Source organism: Ovis aries, chromosome X, assembly GCF_016772045.2.
Source record: "Ovis aries strain OAR_USU_Benz2616 breed Rambouillet chromosome X, ARS-UI_Ramb_v3.0, whole genome shotgun sequence".
NCBI classification, from domain to species: Eukaryota; Metazoa; Chordata; class Mammalia; order Artiodactyla; family Bovidae; genus Ovis; species Ovis aries.
Window position 1 is genome coordinate 101283922 of NC_056080.1, and position 16217 is coordinate 101300138.

Genomic DNA, 16217 nt, shown 5'->3' on the forward strand with positions numbered 1-16217 from the left:
TAGAGCTAGAAAGTGGAACTTCACAAAGCAATATAGGGAATGATTTGCTCCTGTAAAAGGGAGGTAGTGTAGACAAAAGTGAAGGATCTATTTTCCCCCCTGAGCTGATAGAAAATATTTTTTCTGGCTTGTGTAACTAGAATAAGAAATAGAAGTCCAGTTGGGGGTGGCCTGGACTAGGGTCATGTTTGGGAACGGAGAAGAATTTGTTTAGCAGTAACAGCAGCTTCCTGCAAACCCCTATGGCCCTCTAGGTTTATATTACTAATTAAGGTAGTTATGCACTTGTTTTCCATGAATTAAGGTATCTGCATAAGTGTGAGTACCTCAGTGTGTAAATTTGTTGAATACTTTGTCTCTGATGCTGTGGGTGATGTATTTATAGCAGAAAGTCTCTGCACTATTAACTGACAAATAATAATGCCGGAATTTAGTTCAAACTTGTAGAATCACTACATATAACATCACTGACGGTTACACTACATATTCCTGTCTCTTTCTGGAACCATGAAAACACAAGATGTCGACCATCTGAAATACATGGTAGTCCCCAAACATAATTATTATTTAAAGATATAAAGATTATAACCAGCCTACCAAACCTCATCTTCGGGACAGCAACACATTTGAAGTTTCAATTTAGTTGAAAGCTACCATAACTTAGGAGTTTACCATTTATTTTAACAAAATGCTTAAATGTAATGAGAGTAGGAAACAAAATGAAATTATGTGTAACTGAATGCAAATGCAAGGATTTCAGTATGATTAGCCTCTCTAAGATGTTTTCAACCAGAATTATTTGGGAATAGACAGGAAGAGATGAATGGGAGAAAATAAAGAAGTACCAATACTTTGGCAGGTGAATTTATCCACCTAATCGGAAATGGATAAGATGAGGACTTTGGAAGGTGTTATTCCACTGCTTTTTATACCTTCTAGAGAACTGCTTTTGGACTGTATACTTCTTGAGGGCAGGCTTCATGTTCTATTATTACCCCTTACCCATGCCAACCTGGAAACTGGCTGCCAAGTTCTCAGGAGCTACGCTGTCTTCTTCATAGCCTGTGCTTTGGCTACTACTAAGGATCCAGGAGAACGAATCTCATCACCCTCCTTCCTGTTTTTATTTTTTCTTTTTTTGTGTGACCCCATGGACTATAAAATCCATGGAATTCTCTAGGCCAGAATACTGGAGTGGGCAGCCTTTCCCTTCTCCAGGGGATCTTCCCAACCCAGGAATCAAAGCCAGGTCTCCCACGTTGCAGGCGGATTCTTTACCAGCTGAGCCACCAGGGAAGCCCCTGTTTTTAAGGTCATTTTGCAAGTACCTTTGCCTCTCTCCTACCTGCTGTCAACTGATTCTCCTGTGATATCCCCAAGGATTAGGCAGCACTGGTGTGTTGAAAAGCTCTACTAACAATTGTCTGGGTGGGATTGCTGTGCTCATCTGTAAAATGGGATTGGACCATATGATCTCTCAGGTCCTTTCGAACTCAGTTACCATTCCAGGTCTATGACCTGATTCCCTTAGTAACAGGTTGAATATAATGCTGATGACTTTAGGGTGCTCAATACACCTAATTTCTCCATTTCTAACATTGGACACCATTCTCTGAGAGGTAAGTTCTCTGCTTCCCAACCATCTCCTTACCTGTTGCATGGGCATATGAGCTAATTTCTTCAAAGATGAAAATTACCATGGCTGTATCCAGAAATGTGTTGAATAAACAGGATGTTCACAATGTGTGCATATTATCTGCTGTATCAAAAGAGGTTAAACATTGTGGGGGAGGGAAACGTGTTTATTTAACAAAATGTTAATATGACTAAAAAGAGTCTCAGAAGATGGTGGACAAGTCCGTGTTAGAACTGATAAAGCCATTCTTACTTACTGAGCTCAATGAAGAGAAACAAATAAAGGTGAAACTATAAATATGTGTTGGCTGCAGCCTGTCATAAACTGTCCTTTTCCCCTCCCACACTTCCATTCTCCTATTCCTGCTACTCTATCACTACCATCACCACCAAATAGTTGTGTGAAATAGAGAAGGAACTCAGGTAAGATAGCCAGCCAAGCTCTTCAGTTCTAGTAGCAAGCAAAATATACATACCCCATCCATCAAAAAGCCAACAAGGAAAATAATTCATCATAATCTCTGGGGCATATACATCACCAAAATAACACAGAAACAAGCTCTGCCCAACACTGAGTACAAATTAGCTGGACTTGGCTACATGGTGCTCTTCCCAGACCTTGTGGTTAAATTGTAATGAGCTTTTTAGGGAAAACAAGGGGCCTGTCTGAGAAATGGATTCCTAGGCAGAGCCAATAGGAGAAATGCTTGATGAGGTTTGGAATTTAAGAATAAGAAGCAATGATTAGAGAAACCCAGATGGGGATGAAAATGATTATATCTGTACTAGACTCCAACTCTGCTTATTTACTTCAGAGAAGTGAAAGTAATCTAAGATGTGCTACCAAGTGGCAAGTATTTCCGTATACTAAATGAGTGAGTGTTTTATTTAGGGGATGAAAGGTGAGTGTGAAGAATAGTTTAGCCAAATGCTAAGTAGCAGTTACTTCATAAGTATATACAATCAACCCAGCAGAAACTTCTGCAGGTGGAATTTCTAAAAGTATTTGTGTTTTGTAAATAAGTTCATTTGTATCCTAGTTTATATTCCGCATATAAATGATATCATATGATATTTGTCTTTGGGTTACTTCACTTAATATGGTTATATATAGATTCATCTATGTTGGTGCATTTTGTGTTATTTCATTCTTTTTATGACAAATATGCCTTTGTATGTATGCATATGTATATATATGTATGTGTATTACCACATCTTCTTTATCCATTCATTTGTCAGTCGGTTGCTTCCATGTCTTGGCTATTGTGAATAATGCTGCTATGAACATTGTTGAAGAGCACCATTCTTTTGATTCATCTATTTCAACCTTTAAAAGTATGTGATTAGATATGATTATTAAAATAATTTTACTCATGTTTTCTGTTTCCTATGGGAGCCTCCTTCCCTCTTAGGAATCTACAGCCTAAAACTTGGAAAGGGAAGGGTTTAAAGCGCTCTGATTTCCAAGGAAAAAATAACTAGAAACTCAGAATCTAGTTTTTCATCAAGTCCCAGCTAATTTACTTGTACCAGAGGCACCAGGCCATTTATTACACTTCAGAATAATACAATGCAACCTTAGTTATCTGAAGCATATTTGAAATTCATATTTTTCTAAGAGTACACCAGAGAAGGAAAACAGTTTTCACTGAAAACCTATTTATCAACCCTGATCTAGACCTCACCTTTAAAGGCAGGAAGCTCTCACAGGAAAACTAGAGCCATCTCACTAACCCTTGGTGGGCCTCCTTCTGAAAGATAGTGAACCCTCTACTCTTAAAGCCCTGTGCTTGATGACATAGCTGCTGTGGTTCATTCACGGAGGTTATTTTTAGAGGCAAGAATTCTCATTTCCCAAAAGTATAACCACAAAATATCTATTTGGAATGAGTCCCATTTATACACTAGGACAACAGTAAATGTGCAGATCATGTCTGTGTAACCTCAGTTCCCTGAGGAAACGTGATATCCTAGTATACTCTCACCCTGGGGCCTTTACCCTCCATCAGTGGCCCTCCCACATCTAACAAGGTGATTCCTTTGGAAACCAAGTAGGGCCATGGGGTTTCACAGATGTCTTCAAAGTAAGTTTTCATTCCAGAAAAGAAGATATATTTCATCCCTGAGACTTTTCACAATTTAAAACTGACATGGGGACAAAAAGGTCACTCATCTTCAACAATGGTGGTGGCCAGGGATGAATGCCTTCTGAGGAAAACTGGACTTGGCGGCCTGAAAGGTTACCCTGCTGTATCTGCATTTTGCGGCCACACTGGCAAATCAGCCCAATCTGGCTGGCTCCTGGAGGCTAGGCCAGCCTTGACTCCAGCCTTAGAACCAGAACTGTGTTTGTGGGGCTTTTGGACCCCTAAAATGGGATTTATTCTAGTATTGCTAGAGACACTAAAGGAGGTCATTACAGAGCACGGAACTGACCCCCATTAGGCCAACTAATCTAGAAACAGAAGACTCATCTGGGGATTGGAAGAGGCTCACCAGGTAGCCTTAAGGAACCATGTTCAGCCCCTTAGTGCTTTGGTTGGTTTTGGCTACCTCTGAATTAGTTGGTTCATTTGCTTAAAAAGATTAATTTCCTGCCTTCTTCTTTCACTTTATCCCACTTTATCAGAGGAGGGGGCTCCCTCAGCCAGGGGGGAGTAAACAACCTGCTCGCAGTCAGTCACTCAGTATATCTGTACATCTGTCTAGCCTCAGTATATCCAAGGCTCCCTGGCAGGAATCAGCTAAAATCATGCGAAAGCAATAGCAATGGCTTATCAGACCAGGGTCAAAGAGAGGGAGATTGAGAGAACCAAAATTCGGTGAATAAATTGCTTGTTTATTTGGTTAGCCTTTGGTTCATTCATTCTTTCGATCACCGAGCATTTCCTAAGCACCTGTTATGTGTCAGGAACTGTGCTAGTCCCAGGGCCATACCCTTCCAATTTAATGCTGGAGTACAAAAGCCTTCCCCCCCGCCCCATTCCAAATCCTAACCACCTTAAAGTACCTTGAACTTTTTCAAGGTAAAAATGAGTACATTGCCTCACATATCCCTCAGCTCCAAGTTATTTATTTTAAAAAATGAACCTAATAATACTTGCCCTGCTGCCTTACAGGGGTGCAGAATGGATCCACTAAGAAAATAGAAATACTTTTAATTATAAAAATAATGAAATGCTGATAGTAATGACACAATAACTAAGATTTATTGAGAGCTTATAGGCTTCCCGGTAGTAAAGAATCTGCCTGCCAATGCAGTAGACATGGCTTCGATCCCTGGATTGGGAAGATCCCCTGGAGAAGGGATTGGCAACCCACTCCAGTATTCTTGCCTAGACAATTCCATGGACAGGGGAGCCTGGTGGGCTACAGTCCATAGGATTGCAAAGAATCGGACATGACTGAGCAACTAAACAACAAGTGTTCCACAGAACAAATCTTACCCAGGCCATAGCTGAATGTTAACTGGAAACAAAAATTCAGAATTCATGCTCTTCAGAGATTCAGATCTTATAAATGTATTATTTTAATATAAAATTTAATACACTATTGTGTAACTACTTACTATATGCCAGATACTAAGCTTAGTGCTTTACATGGATTACTTTATTTTATCCCCATGATAATGCAGTGTGGGAGATAGGAATAGGTATTATTAAACACATTTTATAGATAAGAAATATAAGACTCAGAGAGGTGAAAGAATAACTTGCTTATAGTAACAAAGCTAGTAAATGATAAAGTCTAGATTTGAATACAAGTTTTCTTTCTCTGCTGCTGCTGCTGCTGCTAAGTCACTTCAGTCGTGTCCGACTCTGTGCGAACCCACAGACGGCAGCCCACCAGGCTCCGCCGTCCCTGGGATTCTCCAGGCAAGAACACTGGAGTGGGCTGCCATTTCCTTCTCCAATGCATGAATGTGAAAAGTGAAAGTGAAGTTGCTAAGTCGTGTCCGACTCTTCACTACCCCATGGACTGCAGCCTACCAGGCTCCTCCGTCCATAGGATTTTCCAGGCAAGAGTACTGGAGTGGGTTGCCATTGCCTTCTCCTTGCCTCCTCTTAGAAACATATAAAACTCTACAGTTCTAAGCTATTATTAATAAGTAATATTATTGTAGCTATTTTTATTTTAAGGCAGTGGACAGCTTCCTAAAACTGCAGAGAACCTTTTCTACCACTAGGAGGGAGCCCCATAGGAATAGTTTTAATTTCATCCCAAGTTTGCTTCTCTCACATCCTGACTTATTTTACTATCCAGGTACTTATTGAATTGGGAGGACTTATTTTCACACGTTTCCACTACATTAACAAACATCAAGTAAGAATCAGGGAAGCTAGAAGTGGTAGAGAAAGCATGTGCTGTGGGTAAGAGGCAGAAGTGGAAGCAATGCCCAGGCAAGAGTGTATCTGGGTGTGGGTGGCCTTCTGACTTGACACCATGTGAAAGCACAGCCTCTGACAGGTCCCATTGCTATTTATTACTGCACATTTCTCTCTCTGCATGCATCCTAGTGCACAGACCCTTATCTTCCTGGGAGCATCCAGAAGGCTTTCCCCAGACTCTTAAAAACATTTCACCCACCCTCTCTCCTGGTGCCTCGGTATCTGGCCATGGAGTGTTATTTGTTTTGCTTCACAAGTCATTTGTAATAAGCTCTACATGGTGGCTACTGTGCCTGCTACTGCTTCTCCTCTTCCTCCCTTTCCTCATCTTTACAATCATCACCATCAACCTCAGCAACAGAGTTAACACTTTTGAGCCTTGCCAGGCAATGTGCTAAGCACTTTATACCCATTCTTCTATTTACTCATTCATCCATTTAATGAATATTTAGTAAATGTTTACTTTCTACCAAACACTGCACTACACACTGGTAATTGAAACAGACGGTTATTTCTTCTGTTAGTGGGGGTGCGACAGGGGACTATATAATTACAAACTGTGGAAAGTTCTATGAAAGAAAGATACATAGGACTATGAAAGGTGAAAGGTACTATTGAATTTAAATCTTCAACAACCCTGTGAAGTTAATAAATAGCATTATCCTCTATTTTATGGGCATGGAAACTGAAACTCGAAGAGGTTGAGTGACTTGCCCAAAGTAACACAGATAGTAAATAGACTGAGTAGAGATTCAAATCCATGCTGGTCAGATTCCAGAGCTCACACTCTTAAGGGCTATACTTTATTGCCTCTCCAATGTGTGAAGTGCCTATATAGCCATTCATTCTAGCCCTATGCACTTTGGTTCTGGCTTCTTCTCAAACGTGTGGAGTTGCAATTGTTTCCAATTAGTTGTGGCTGTGGTTTGGTGCATTAGTTCAAAGAAACTGTGCACGCAAAGCAGAGGTCACGTGCCCTAGGTCTCGTGGATGTGCACAACGTATAAATAATAATGGCATTCCTCCAAAGCTGGGATTCATTGGAGCCACTACATTTGTTTCCCATTAGCTTATGCTACTCAAATACAAACAGTAAAGCATGTATTTACATTGCTGTGGACATGGAAAGCTGAGCCCCCAAAGCATTCCTTGCAGGTTGTATAATGCTGAGCACCCAAATAGTTCAGTATCAGTTTTGTAAGCCCAGCTCAATAGCTTTAAAAGGTAACCTGGATTCCAGATATTTTTAAAAATGCCTAGAGAGTGAGTGGACAAAAGAGACAAAACTAGCTAAATCCTCAAAATATGTACCAAGCCCCATATTTGTAGTATCTACTTTGTTATTTGTCCTTTATTTTTAAAATGCTGAAGTGCTTGAAGTCAAGAAAACTCATAGCCATGTAGCAGCAGTGATGGAATTCTCCATTTTATTCTAACCAGCTGTCTGAAGCTTTTCAAAACAAACGCATTTGTGATAAGATGGTTTGGTTCATTAAGACACAGGAGATGGGAGGCTGGGAAAAAAGCAGGAGGCATCCGATGTCATTATCTCTCCCTCTACCCCTGTCCCCCCAACCAGCTCTCCCAGCCAGTAACAGAAGGCTTTCCCATCAAGGTATAGTTCATGGATAGTATCTGAGAAAATGAGATTGAACTGGAAATTATCTTAGGTAGAGAAGTCAAGATGACAAAAAATGTGAGTGAAGGCCCCATTAGTTGATGGCTTTACCTAAGAGAGCGTAGGTTTGTTGTTGTTGTTGTTGTTTTGAAGACCTGTGGACTTGGAAGCAAAAGACTCTAGTTTTAATGAGGACTCTATCACTTACTTAGTGCTTGGTCTAGTCTTATCTCCTCTCCAAGCCTCCCTTGACATGGGAAATGGGGATGGCAATCTTCCTTGTTTATACAAATTGATAGGGTGGATTTGAGGATTACATGAAAGAACATATGTTAAGTCCTAGCAAAGTGTGTGGCTGATAAAGTCCATATCTGTACAATCAAGATAATTCCAAGAGGCACATTACTTATACCATATAGGCAGATCGAGAATTGCTGCTCTCTCTGGTATAATTTCAGCATATTTGATCCCCCTAAGAACAACAAGTACGTCGTTTGATCTTTGTTCTGTCAACCAAGCATGAAAAGAGCTTTGGCCAAATCACGCTGTCCCATGCTGCAGTGTTCTTTTGTTATCTTGGTTATGGTTTTAAGAACATGAAATTGCTGTACTCTAGAAAGCCTTTTTTGCTCTTATGCTGTGGTTCTAATTTTCTTAAGTAATTATTCAAGGCCTGTTTCCTTTTATCACACAACCCTGAATACCTGTTCCAAGGAAACTTAAATATTTCGCTTTGTAATCCTGAAGTCACTCACTTTATACAAGAGTATTTTCATTAACTACAAAGACAAAAGGTCATAATGTCCATACCTAAGTAAAAAGGAAATCATCAGTTTTAATAAAATGGTTTGAAGAACATGCATTAAGGATTCAGACACCTGTGGAGCTGAGGTGACTCTTGTCCAAAGACGGTTTCACTGGGTTTCTGGCAGGTAGAGTAACACTAGAGTAGCCCTTCTTAAAGTGTAGACTGTGGTTCACTCACAGGAAGGTGGGGGACAGGGCAGGGTGGGGCTGTGCTCCACCCGAGACCTACTCAATTAAAAGCTCTGTGCGTGGGGCCTGGAAGCTGGAGTTTTTAACAAACATCCTAGGTGATTCAGATGGAAATTGTCGAAGACTCACTCTCATGGTGTATAAAAATGTACAGACCATTTGACCCAGTAATCCTACTAATGGGAAACTAAGGAAATAATCCAAAATATGGAAAGAACTATTGAATACTCCTGATGATCCATCTTTATTTATAGGAGTAAAAGAACTAGAAGCAATGTAATATTTTCAAAATTAGGAAAATGGTTAGGTCGATTTTGGTAGATCCCTGGAGGGCACTGTGTAGGTGTTTTAAACACATTTGAAGTATTACATTGATCACATTTATTCATTACAACAATTCTAGGAGACAGGCATTTTCCTCATTTTACAGATGAGGACGTTGAGGTATAGGGAGATTAAGCAGCAAAGTTAGTAAGTGGAAAAAAAGAAGTTAATAAGGGGAAAAGCCAGGATTCTAATTCGAGTCAGTCTGAATTCTAAAATGCAAGTTCAACTGTGTAAAAATACAGCCATTAGAAACAAACCCTACCCTCGAAAACCAAACACTGGTTCTTAAAGTTTGGAAATTGGAATTTCCCCCTTATATCCCTTTCTTTCATCTTTCTATTTTAATACTTACATAATGAAAATATGACATCATAAAATAAAAACTGTATATTTAAGCAACTGTGAAAGTTTCATGTGAGTCAACAGAGTAGCAAGAGGGGTAGAAAATGGAAAAAGCTGCGCAGTGGAAAGGTCTCATGTACTTCTCGCTAAGGCCGGCCGAATGATGCAAGGCAGAAATGTCAGGTTTAGTGAATGTTTCAGTGGGGTCGTGGGGCAAAATCATCAGACCAGTGTTTTAATAAGATAGTTTACATTAATAATCATTATTCTGAGCCCTGGCTTTTAAAAAGCTAATAGGATATTGTCCTTTGAAAATGGCAAACAGTTAATCAAAAGCATTAGGCACCTGAAGTTAACTGTACACAGTCTTCATAACTTTCCTTTCATAAAGTGGGCGTTCAGTCTGGAAGACATTGTAAAGAGTGAGAGAAGGAACGAAAAGGTCAATATTGTGAATTGTAATTAGCTGATTGGATTTCTGTGCCAAATTCCAGGCTGTACTAAATTCACAGTCCTCACTGGCAACTCCTCATCACTGACACATTACCCTTCTTTCAACACTCTGGCGCTTCAGTCCTTTAAGACTTTTGCATTAACAATAGCTTTCTAGGTTTGGATTGGTTTTGTTAATGAGTGAGGGTTAGGCTCATCAACAACGTCTATGTAATATGGTTGGAAAGTGTGCTGTAATCCTTCTTCAATGCTGAAGTTGTCACCCAAGTGGGAGTAATTTAAGGACTAAAGAAGTAATTTCACTGGCAAAGTTTTAAAGTTTTTTTTTTTTAATTGCACTTAAAAATACCAGGGAATACTGGAGGCATTGTACACGAGGTTGGAAAACAGCCTCTCAAAGATTAGCTACAGATCTTAGCCAGGGTCGTCCAAAAGCCTTTAGCTATTCATTTACAAGTTTTTCTATAATTCATCTGTGCTTTGGCTTTCTCTTTTTTTATGAGGTTGTGGAAGTAGCTCTTAGAGAATGAAATATGCTATGCCACTTCCTTTTGCTTCAGTTCAATAGCACTGAAGTGCTACTGAGTGCCTGTCATGTGCCAGGGGCTTCCCTGGTAGCTCAGTGGTAAAGAGCCCGCCTGCCAGTGCAGGAGATACGGGTTCGATCCCTGGGTCTGGAAAATCCCCTGGAGGAGGAAATGGCAACCCATTCCAGTATTCTTGCCTGGAGAATCCCATGGACAGAGAAGCCTGGAAAGCTACAGTCTATGGGGTCACAAAAGAGTTGGCTATAACTTAGTGACTAAACAACAACTATGTACCAGACACTGCCTTAAATGGTATGGGGCTCAAAGATAAATAAGGCATTCACTGTCTGGTGGTGGAGTGAAGCCACATGTACAATAAATAATACCAGGTTGCATTCATAAAGTGCTATTTGGGAGGTACAGATACAGGGAGCAGTGCTGGAAGAGGGAAAGGGAGAATTATAATGACCATCTGTGGTGGCCAAGAAGGCTTTATTAAGGAAGTGACATTTGAACTTGGCTTGAAAGGATGGAGTGCTTTCAATAGACGGAAATGAAAACAACTCACATTAGGTGCTCAATTAATGTTTGCTGAAGGGATTAATAAAAGGCACAGATGTGAGATGTGCTTGAGAAACAGCAAGTCCACAAAGCTGTATCTAACCACAGATTCCCCTTATGTGAACAATTCTAATTCCGGTAATCTGTGACATACATGAAAGATGTATTTTTCAAAATTGACCTTAAAACATGTATGTCAAAAGCAGTTTTCCCATACATTTCATAATGGTAATGGAAGCAATTAGGGTGGTTTGGTCAAACTGAAATGACATTATCGTCTAGGTAGTAGCACTCAAATAGTTAATGAACCCTGGTAATCCATGAAACCCAAGGATCCAGACAGTCAAAATGACTTGCACAATACTAAGTATTATTTGCCTTTTTCACTGTGCTGATATTTGCACTGATGGTACAGAAGCAATAGTGAGTACAACTGTTAGTACCACAGTATGAATCAAGGCAGTGACACCAAATTATGCTCGTAATCATTACACTTGCAGGAAAATAAAAGGCACTCCACTTAAGAATATCATTGCTAAAGCAGTAAAAATCATTAATATATTAAACCTTAACAATTGAGTGAACTTTAAAAAAAATATTCTGTGTTATGACATTTGACTTACGTGTAAGGTACTTATGCTACAAACTGTGTTGATACATGTCTTAAGGAAAAGCATTTGTGAGATTATTTAAGCCATGAGCTAAATTAGCCTTTTTTACTGACTGACAAACTATGGTTATGCAGGCTTCAGTATTTGTTAGACATTTTGTTTGAAAGGAACAAAGAGAGCCTGACAGTTAAAGGAAATAGTGACAGTGTGTGTTGCCAAGGATAAAATTCAAACTTTAAAGAGTAAATTTTAAGAAAAAAGTAAATTAAAATTTTGGAAAACTTGTATCTATCACCATGACCTTGAGAGCTTCCCAATGCTTCAAAGACTTTTTAAATGAGATTGGAGATGATGTTAATGAATGTGATTTTTAAAATATCATATAATGAAAGGTGTCAACATTTGGGAGACCTGCAGAGCTCAGTGAACCAATATTTTCCAGATGATCTGTGCATGATGAGACAAAATGGGTAAAAGGCCCATTCAAAATTCAAAATATACCAATGGATTTTAATGTAACATAACATGAAAAGTTTACTTATATGTTTTCATATTTAACATTGCAAGTAACCTTTTTCACTTGTTGAGTTTTTATGTAGTTTCAATGAAAACTATCCAGAATTATCTGAAAAGGCTACTCTTAATAAAATACTTCTGTCTTTTCCTATTACATACCTGTGAGAAGCTGGATTTTCTGCAGATGTTTCAACTGAAACAACATATAACAACAGATTGAAGGGAGAAGTAGATATGATAATCCAGGTATCATATGAAGCTAGATATTAAAGATACTTGCAAAAATGTAAAACTATGCCAGCCTTCCTTCTAATGGTTTTATGTCAGGGGAAAATATATTTATTTTTCATTAAAAATGCTATTTATGTTAACATGTTATGGGTTTTTTATTTGTTATGTTTAAATTAGTTTTTAAATATTTCTTTTAATTTCTCAGTTGTAATTTCTGAGATGGTAATGTTTATAGATACAACTATATAATTAAAAGTTCCCTGATATTCCCAATAAGAGTATAAAGGGGTCCTGAAATCTAAATGTTGGAGAACTGCTGGTCTAGCTTATCCCAGCCTTTGTGTCTATATTATATGTTTAGATGCGTAGGATGGGGGAAAGGGTAGAGAAAGAAATGTGTTTAGAGTTTGATGGTGGAGATGGTGCTGGAGTAGAAGATGATAGAGGGGTTGGCTTCACTGATACCTTTAGAGGCTGTTGGCCAGGAAAGAACCAGCTTTTCATTGTGGATTTTTCTTTCTTTGCTTAGAAAGAGAAACAAACCTGCAGAGTCACATTTCTCTATGGTATATAGCTTGTTCCAAGTAGATCATGGTGTAACAGCTAAATCACAGGTGGAGAGCAGAAAAGTATATTTTGCAGGGACAGTGAACACAGTGAAAGCCACGACAACCAAAATGTGCCTGTGTAAATATTCAGCGTTTCTTTTCTTGGATACCTGCTCTGCAGTTGCAAAAGTCTCACTTTCTGCATATCCACATCTTCTGTTGTCCATTATTTAAAAATAGGAGGTGGACTGATATTTAGGACTAAACATGGATGGTGGGGCAGAAGCTACAGTAGGAATAGAGGGTGTTGGAATACAGCCTTGGAGAGAGATGGTGAGGAAAAGTAAAATTGCCCTCAGAAGACCACTCATGCTGTGAGCTGGGCTTCTGAGTCTGTGGTGAGACTTTTGGGAGGTGGAAGTCACCCTAAAATTAAAAAGGCCTTGACTGTGTGACTGAAAGGCCAGATACTGCACAGCAAAACAGGCATGCCTCTTATTAGTTATGTGATCTACAATAAAGCAGAATGAATTTCAAAGCATCTTATTGAAACTGTAGAGGATGGAGATTTTAAGTTTTTCAAGTGGTCAGGGCATAGTATGGAACAAGTAATTATAAGTATTCATCTAAATGTGTATAAAATGTCACTGCCATTTTCTTCATGTGGTGGGATGCATTTGCTGATTTAATTAGGTGAATGTAAATACAGATCTAGTGGACTTTCACAGGCATCTTTTCTGAACTTGGTGTTCTCTCAGCCTATGAATATGCTTTGCCTATATCATCACTTAGTTCCTCATCAGTGACTTCTCCTCCCACGGAGGCTTAAGACATGGGAAAGTTTTGATACAATATTCGTTCTGGCTACTGATGGTGGAAGTAGAGTGGAAGAGTGGAGAATCATGTCAAATGCTATGGAAAGGTCCAGAAGTATGCAGCTCTAAAGAGTATAAGCAATGTATGTCTATGTAAGTTTGAAAATGATTTTTAAAACTTTCTGTGTAGCTCTTTTTCCCATTTTAAAATGCTTCTCGTTAACAACACACTGTCTTAGACCTACCTGAGAAATACGGAAAGTTGCTGCAATCCTGGTTGTTTTCTTTCAGCTCCTGAGGACCATGTCTGTACCCAAAGGCAGAGTTCTGGATAAAAACCTTGATGAGGAAGGGCTTGAAAGTGGAGACTGTGGCGATGATGAAGATGAGTGCATCGGAGGCTCTGGCGATGGAATGATGAAAGTGAAGAACCAGCTCCGCTTCCTTGCAGGTAAGTGATTAGTGCTGGTTCAAATCTGAGCTAAAATCATGATGCTTGGGAATTGAATACCAATTGAATCTGCTCTTTATAACTTCACTAAAATCTCTGTAACACACAATACCATCAAGGAAAGGCAACACTTTAGAAAAATGAAGTTTTCAGGTAGCTTTTTAAAAAGATCTCTGGACCTAAAAGGGTAACTTCCTGTTTTTCATTATCTAAAATGAACTGACCTAAATCAGTTGGCTTTGTTTCCTACTGGAAATTTCCTTGGTTCTTCTCAGTTATAAAAAGAGATGCAAAAAGAAATGCAATCTTGAGAGCCTAGTGAAAAGCCAATGGTGGGGTAACTTTCAAAGAAAAGACATTAGGGAACCTTCTCCTCTTAGAATGTCATATTTAGTTTTTTCCACTAGTAGTTTAACACTGATAGGCTATGCTACATAACTGTACAGCGACATGAAAACAAGTAGAAGAAAAATAGAGAGCTGATGCTGCCAAGAAGGCAAAACAACCATAACAAAAAATATTTCTTCACAAGCCACATTTGCATCAATTAGCCCAATGTACAAAATGCTTTTGTATGGCTAGGCATTCTTGTTTCCATTTATACAGAGAGACAAAGTAGTGTATGACTACAAGAAAATTGGGGCTCAGAGAAGAAATGAGATTCATCTAAATGAAAGAGCTAGAAATCCAACTTGGGTCTCAAGACTTCTGGTGTCCGTTCTTCCTTCTGCAATGCACAGCCGTCTCCTTGAAACCCTATTGCCCGTGACCTCTGAGACCCTACAAGCTCCTCTTTCTGTTTCAACCTCTTTCCTTCCCTATTTCTTTCTAATGCTGTCCTGAAACTGAGTCTCTTCTTAAGCTTCTATGTTTTCTCACTTCTCCAGAGAAAATACGTATCTTATCTACGTTGGCTATTTCAAAAATTTTTTTAATGATTTCTGTAAGTTCTTTTTTTTTTTTTATTCTGGCAAAAAGAATCTGATATGAAATCTACCCTCTTAATAAACTTTTTCAAATATTTATTTTTTTGACTGTACCAAGTCTTTAATTGCAGCATATAAGAATTTTGATCTTCATTGTGGCATGTAGGCAACATGCCAACATGCCAACATGCCAACATGCCAACATGCCAACATATGGCAACATCCTTAGTTGCAGCATGTGAACCCTTCGTTGTGGGATGTAGGATCTAGTTCCCTGACCAGGGTTGGAACCTGGGCCCCCTGCCTTGGGAGCACAGAGTCTTAGCCATTGGACCACCGGGGAAGTCCCTCATAACAAACTTTAAGTGTACAGTATTGTTATTAATAGTAATATACAGATTATACAGCAGATCTCTAGACTTCTTCATTTGTGTGACTGAAAATCTGTCCCCATTAAACACTAACTTCCCTTTCCTCCTCCCTCAGTCCCTGGCACCAGCATTTGACTTTCTGCATCTATGAGTTTGGCTTCTTAGCTCCTCATAGAAGTGGAGTCACGTAGTCCTTCTGTGACTGGCTTATTTCACTCAGCATGATGTCCTCAAGTTTCATCCACATTGTAGTGTATGACTACAGGATTTCCCTCTTCTTAAGGCTAAATAATGTTCCACTGTATGCCTGTCCATGATTACTTCATTCCTTTAGCCATCAGTGGACATTTAGGCTGTTTCTACCTCTTGGCTGTTGTGGTTAATGCTGCAGTGAACATTCTTTAAGTATTATACCACTGTGGGGATAACTCATAAAATCATTACCTCCAGCCTTCACTGGTCTCCAGAGCTACCTTCCCAGATCTCCAGCTGCTTACTAGCTTTCTTCTTCCTGTCTTTCCTACCATTACCCCTAACTCTATGTATCATAAATCAAACTTAACAATAGACCATCTCAAACTGGTTCCTCCCTTAATATCATTATTTTTCTAATGCCACTACCATTATCCCAGTCACTGAGGCTTAAAACTGAGGTCATCTTTGACTCGTCTCCCTTGACTTTCATATACAATTGGGCACCAAATCTCTGTAGATGATTTATCTTTTTTTTTTTTTCTGCTTCTCTCACTGTTTCCTTTCTGTCCTCCCTTCCTCACATCCCCCACCCCCACATATGCTAAGATCACATCGTAAATGGTCTCCAGGCTTCTAGGCTAAGCCAGGAGTATTGAGAGCCTTAGGCTAACAGATTAGAGAACAAAGAATCAGACTCAGGCAGAAG

The 16217-nt window shown here is 39.3% G+C and overlaps 1 protein-coding gene across 1 annotated transcript in view; it reads left to right on the forward strand.

Annotated features, from left to right (window-relative positions):
- The window catches only part of GPC3 (glypican 3), a 451564-nt gene that overhangs the window by 372117 nt on the left and 63230 nt on the right, over positions 1 to 16217 (forward strand). Inside the window, exon 7 of the mRNA XM_015105024.4 lies at positions 13860 to 14019. Coding sequence (XP_014960510.2) covers positions 13860 to 14019 — 160 coding nt within the window. The remainder of the gene's footprint in view (positions 1 to 13859; positions 14020 to 16217) is intronic.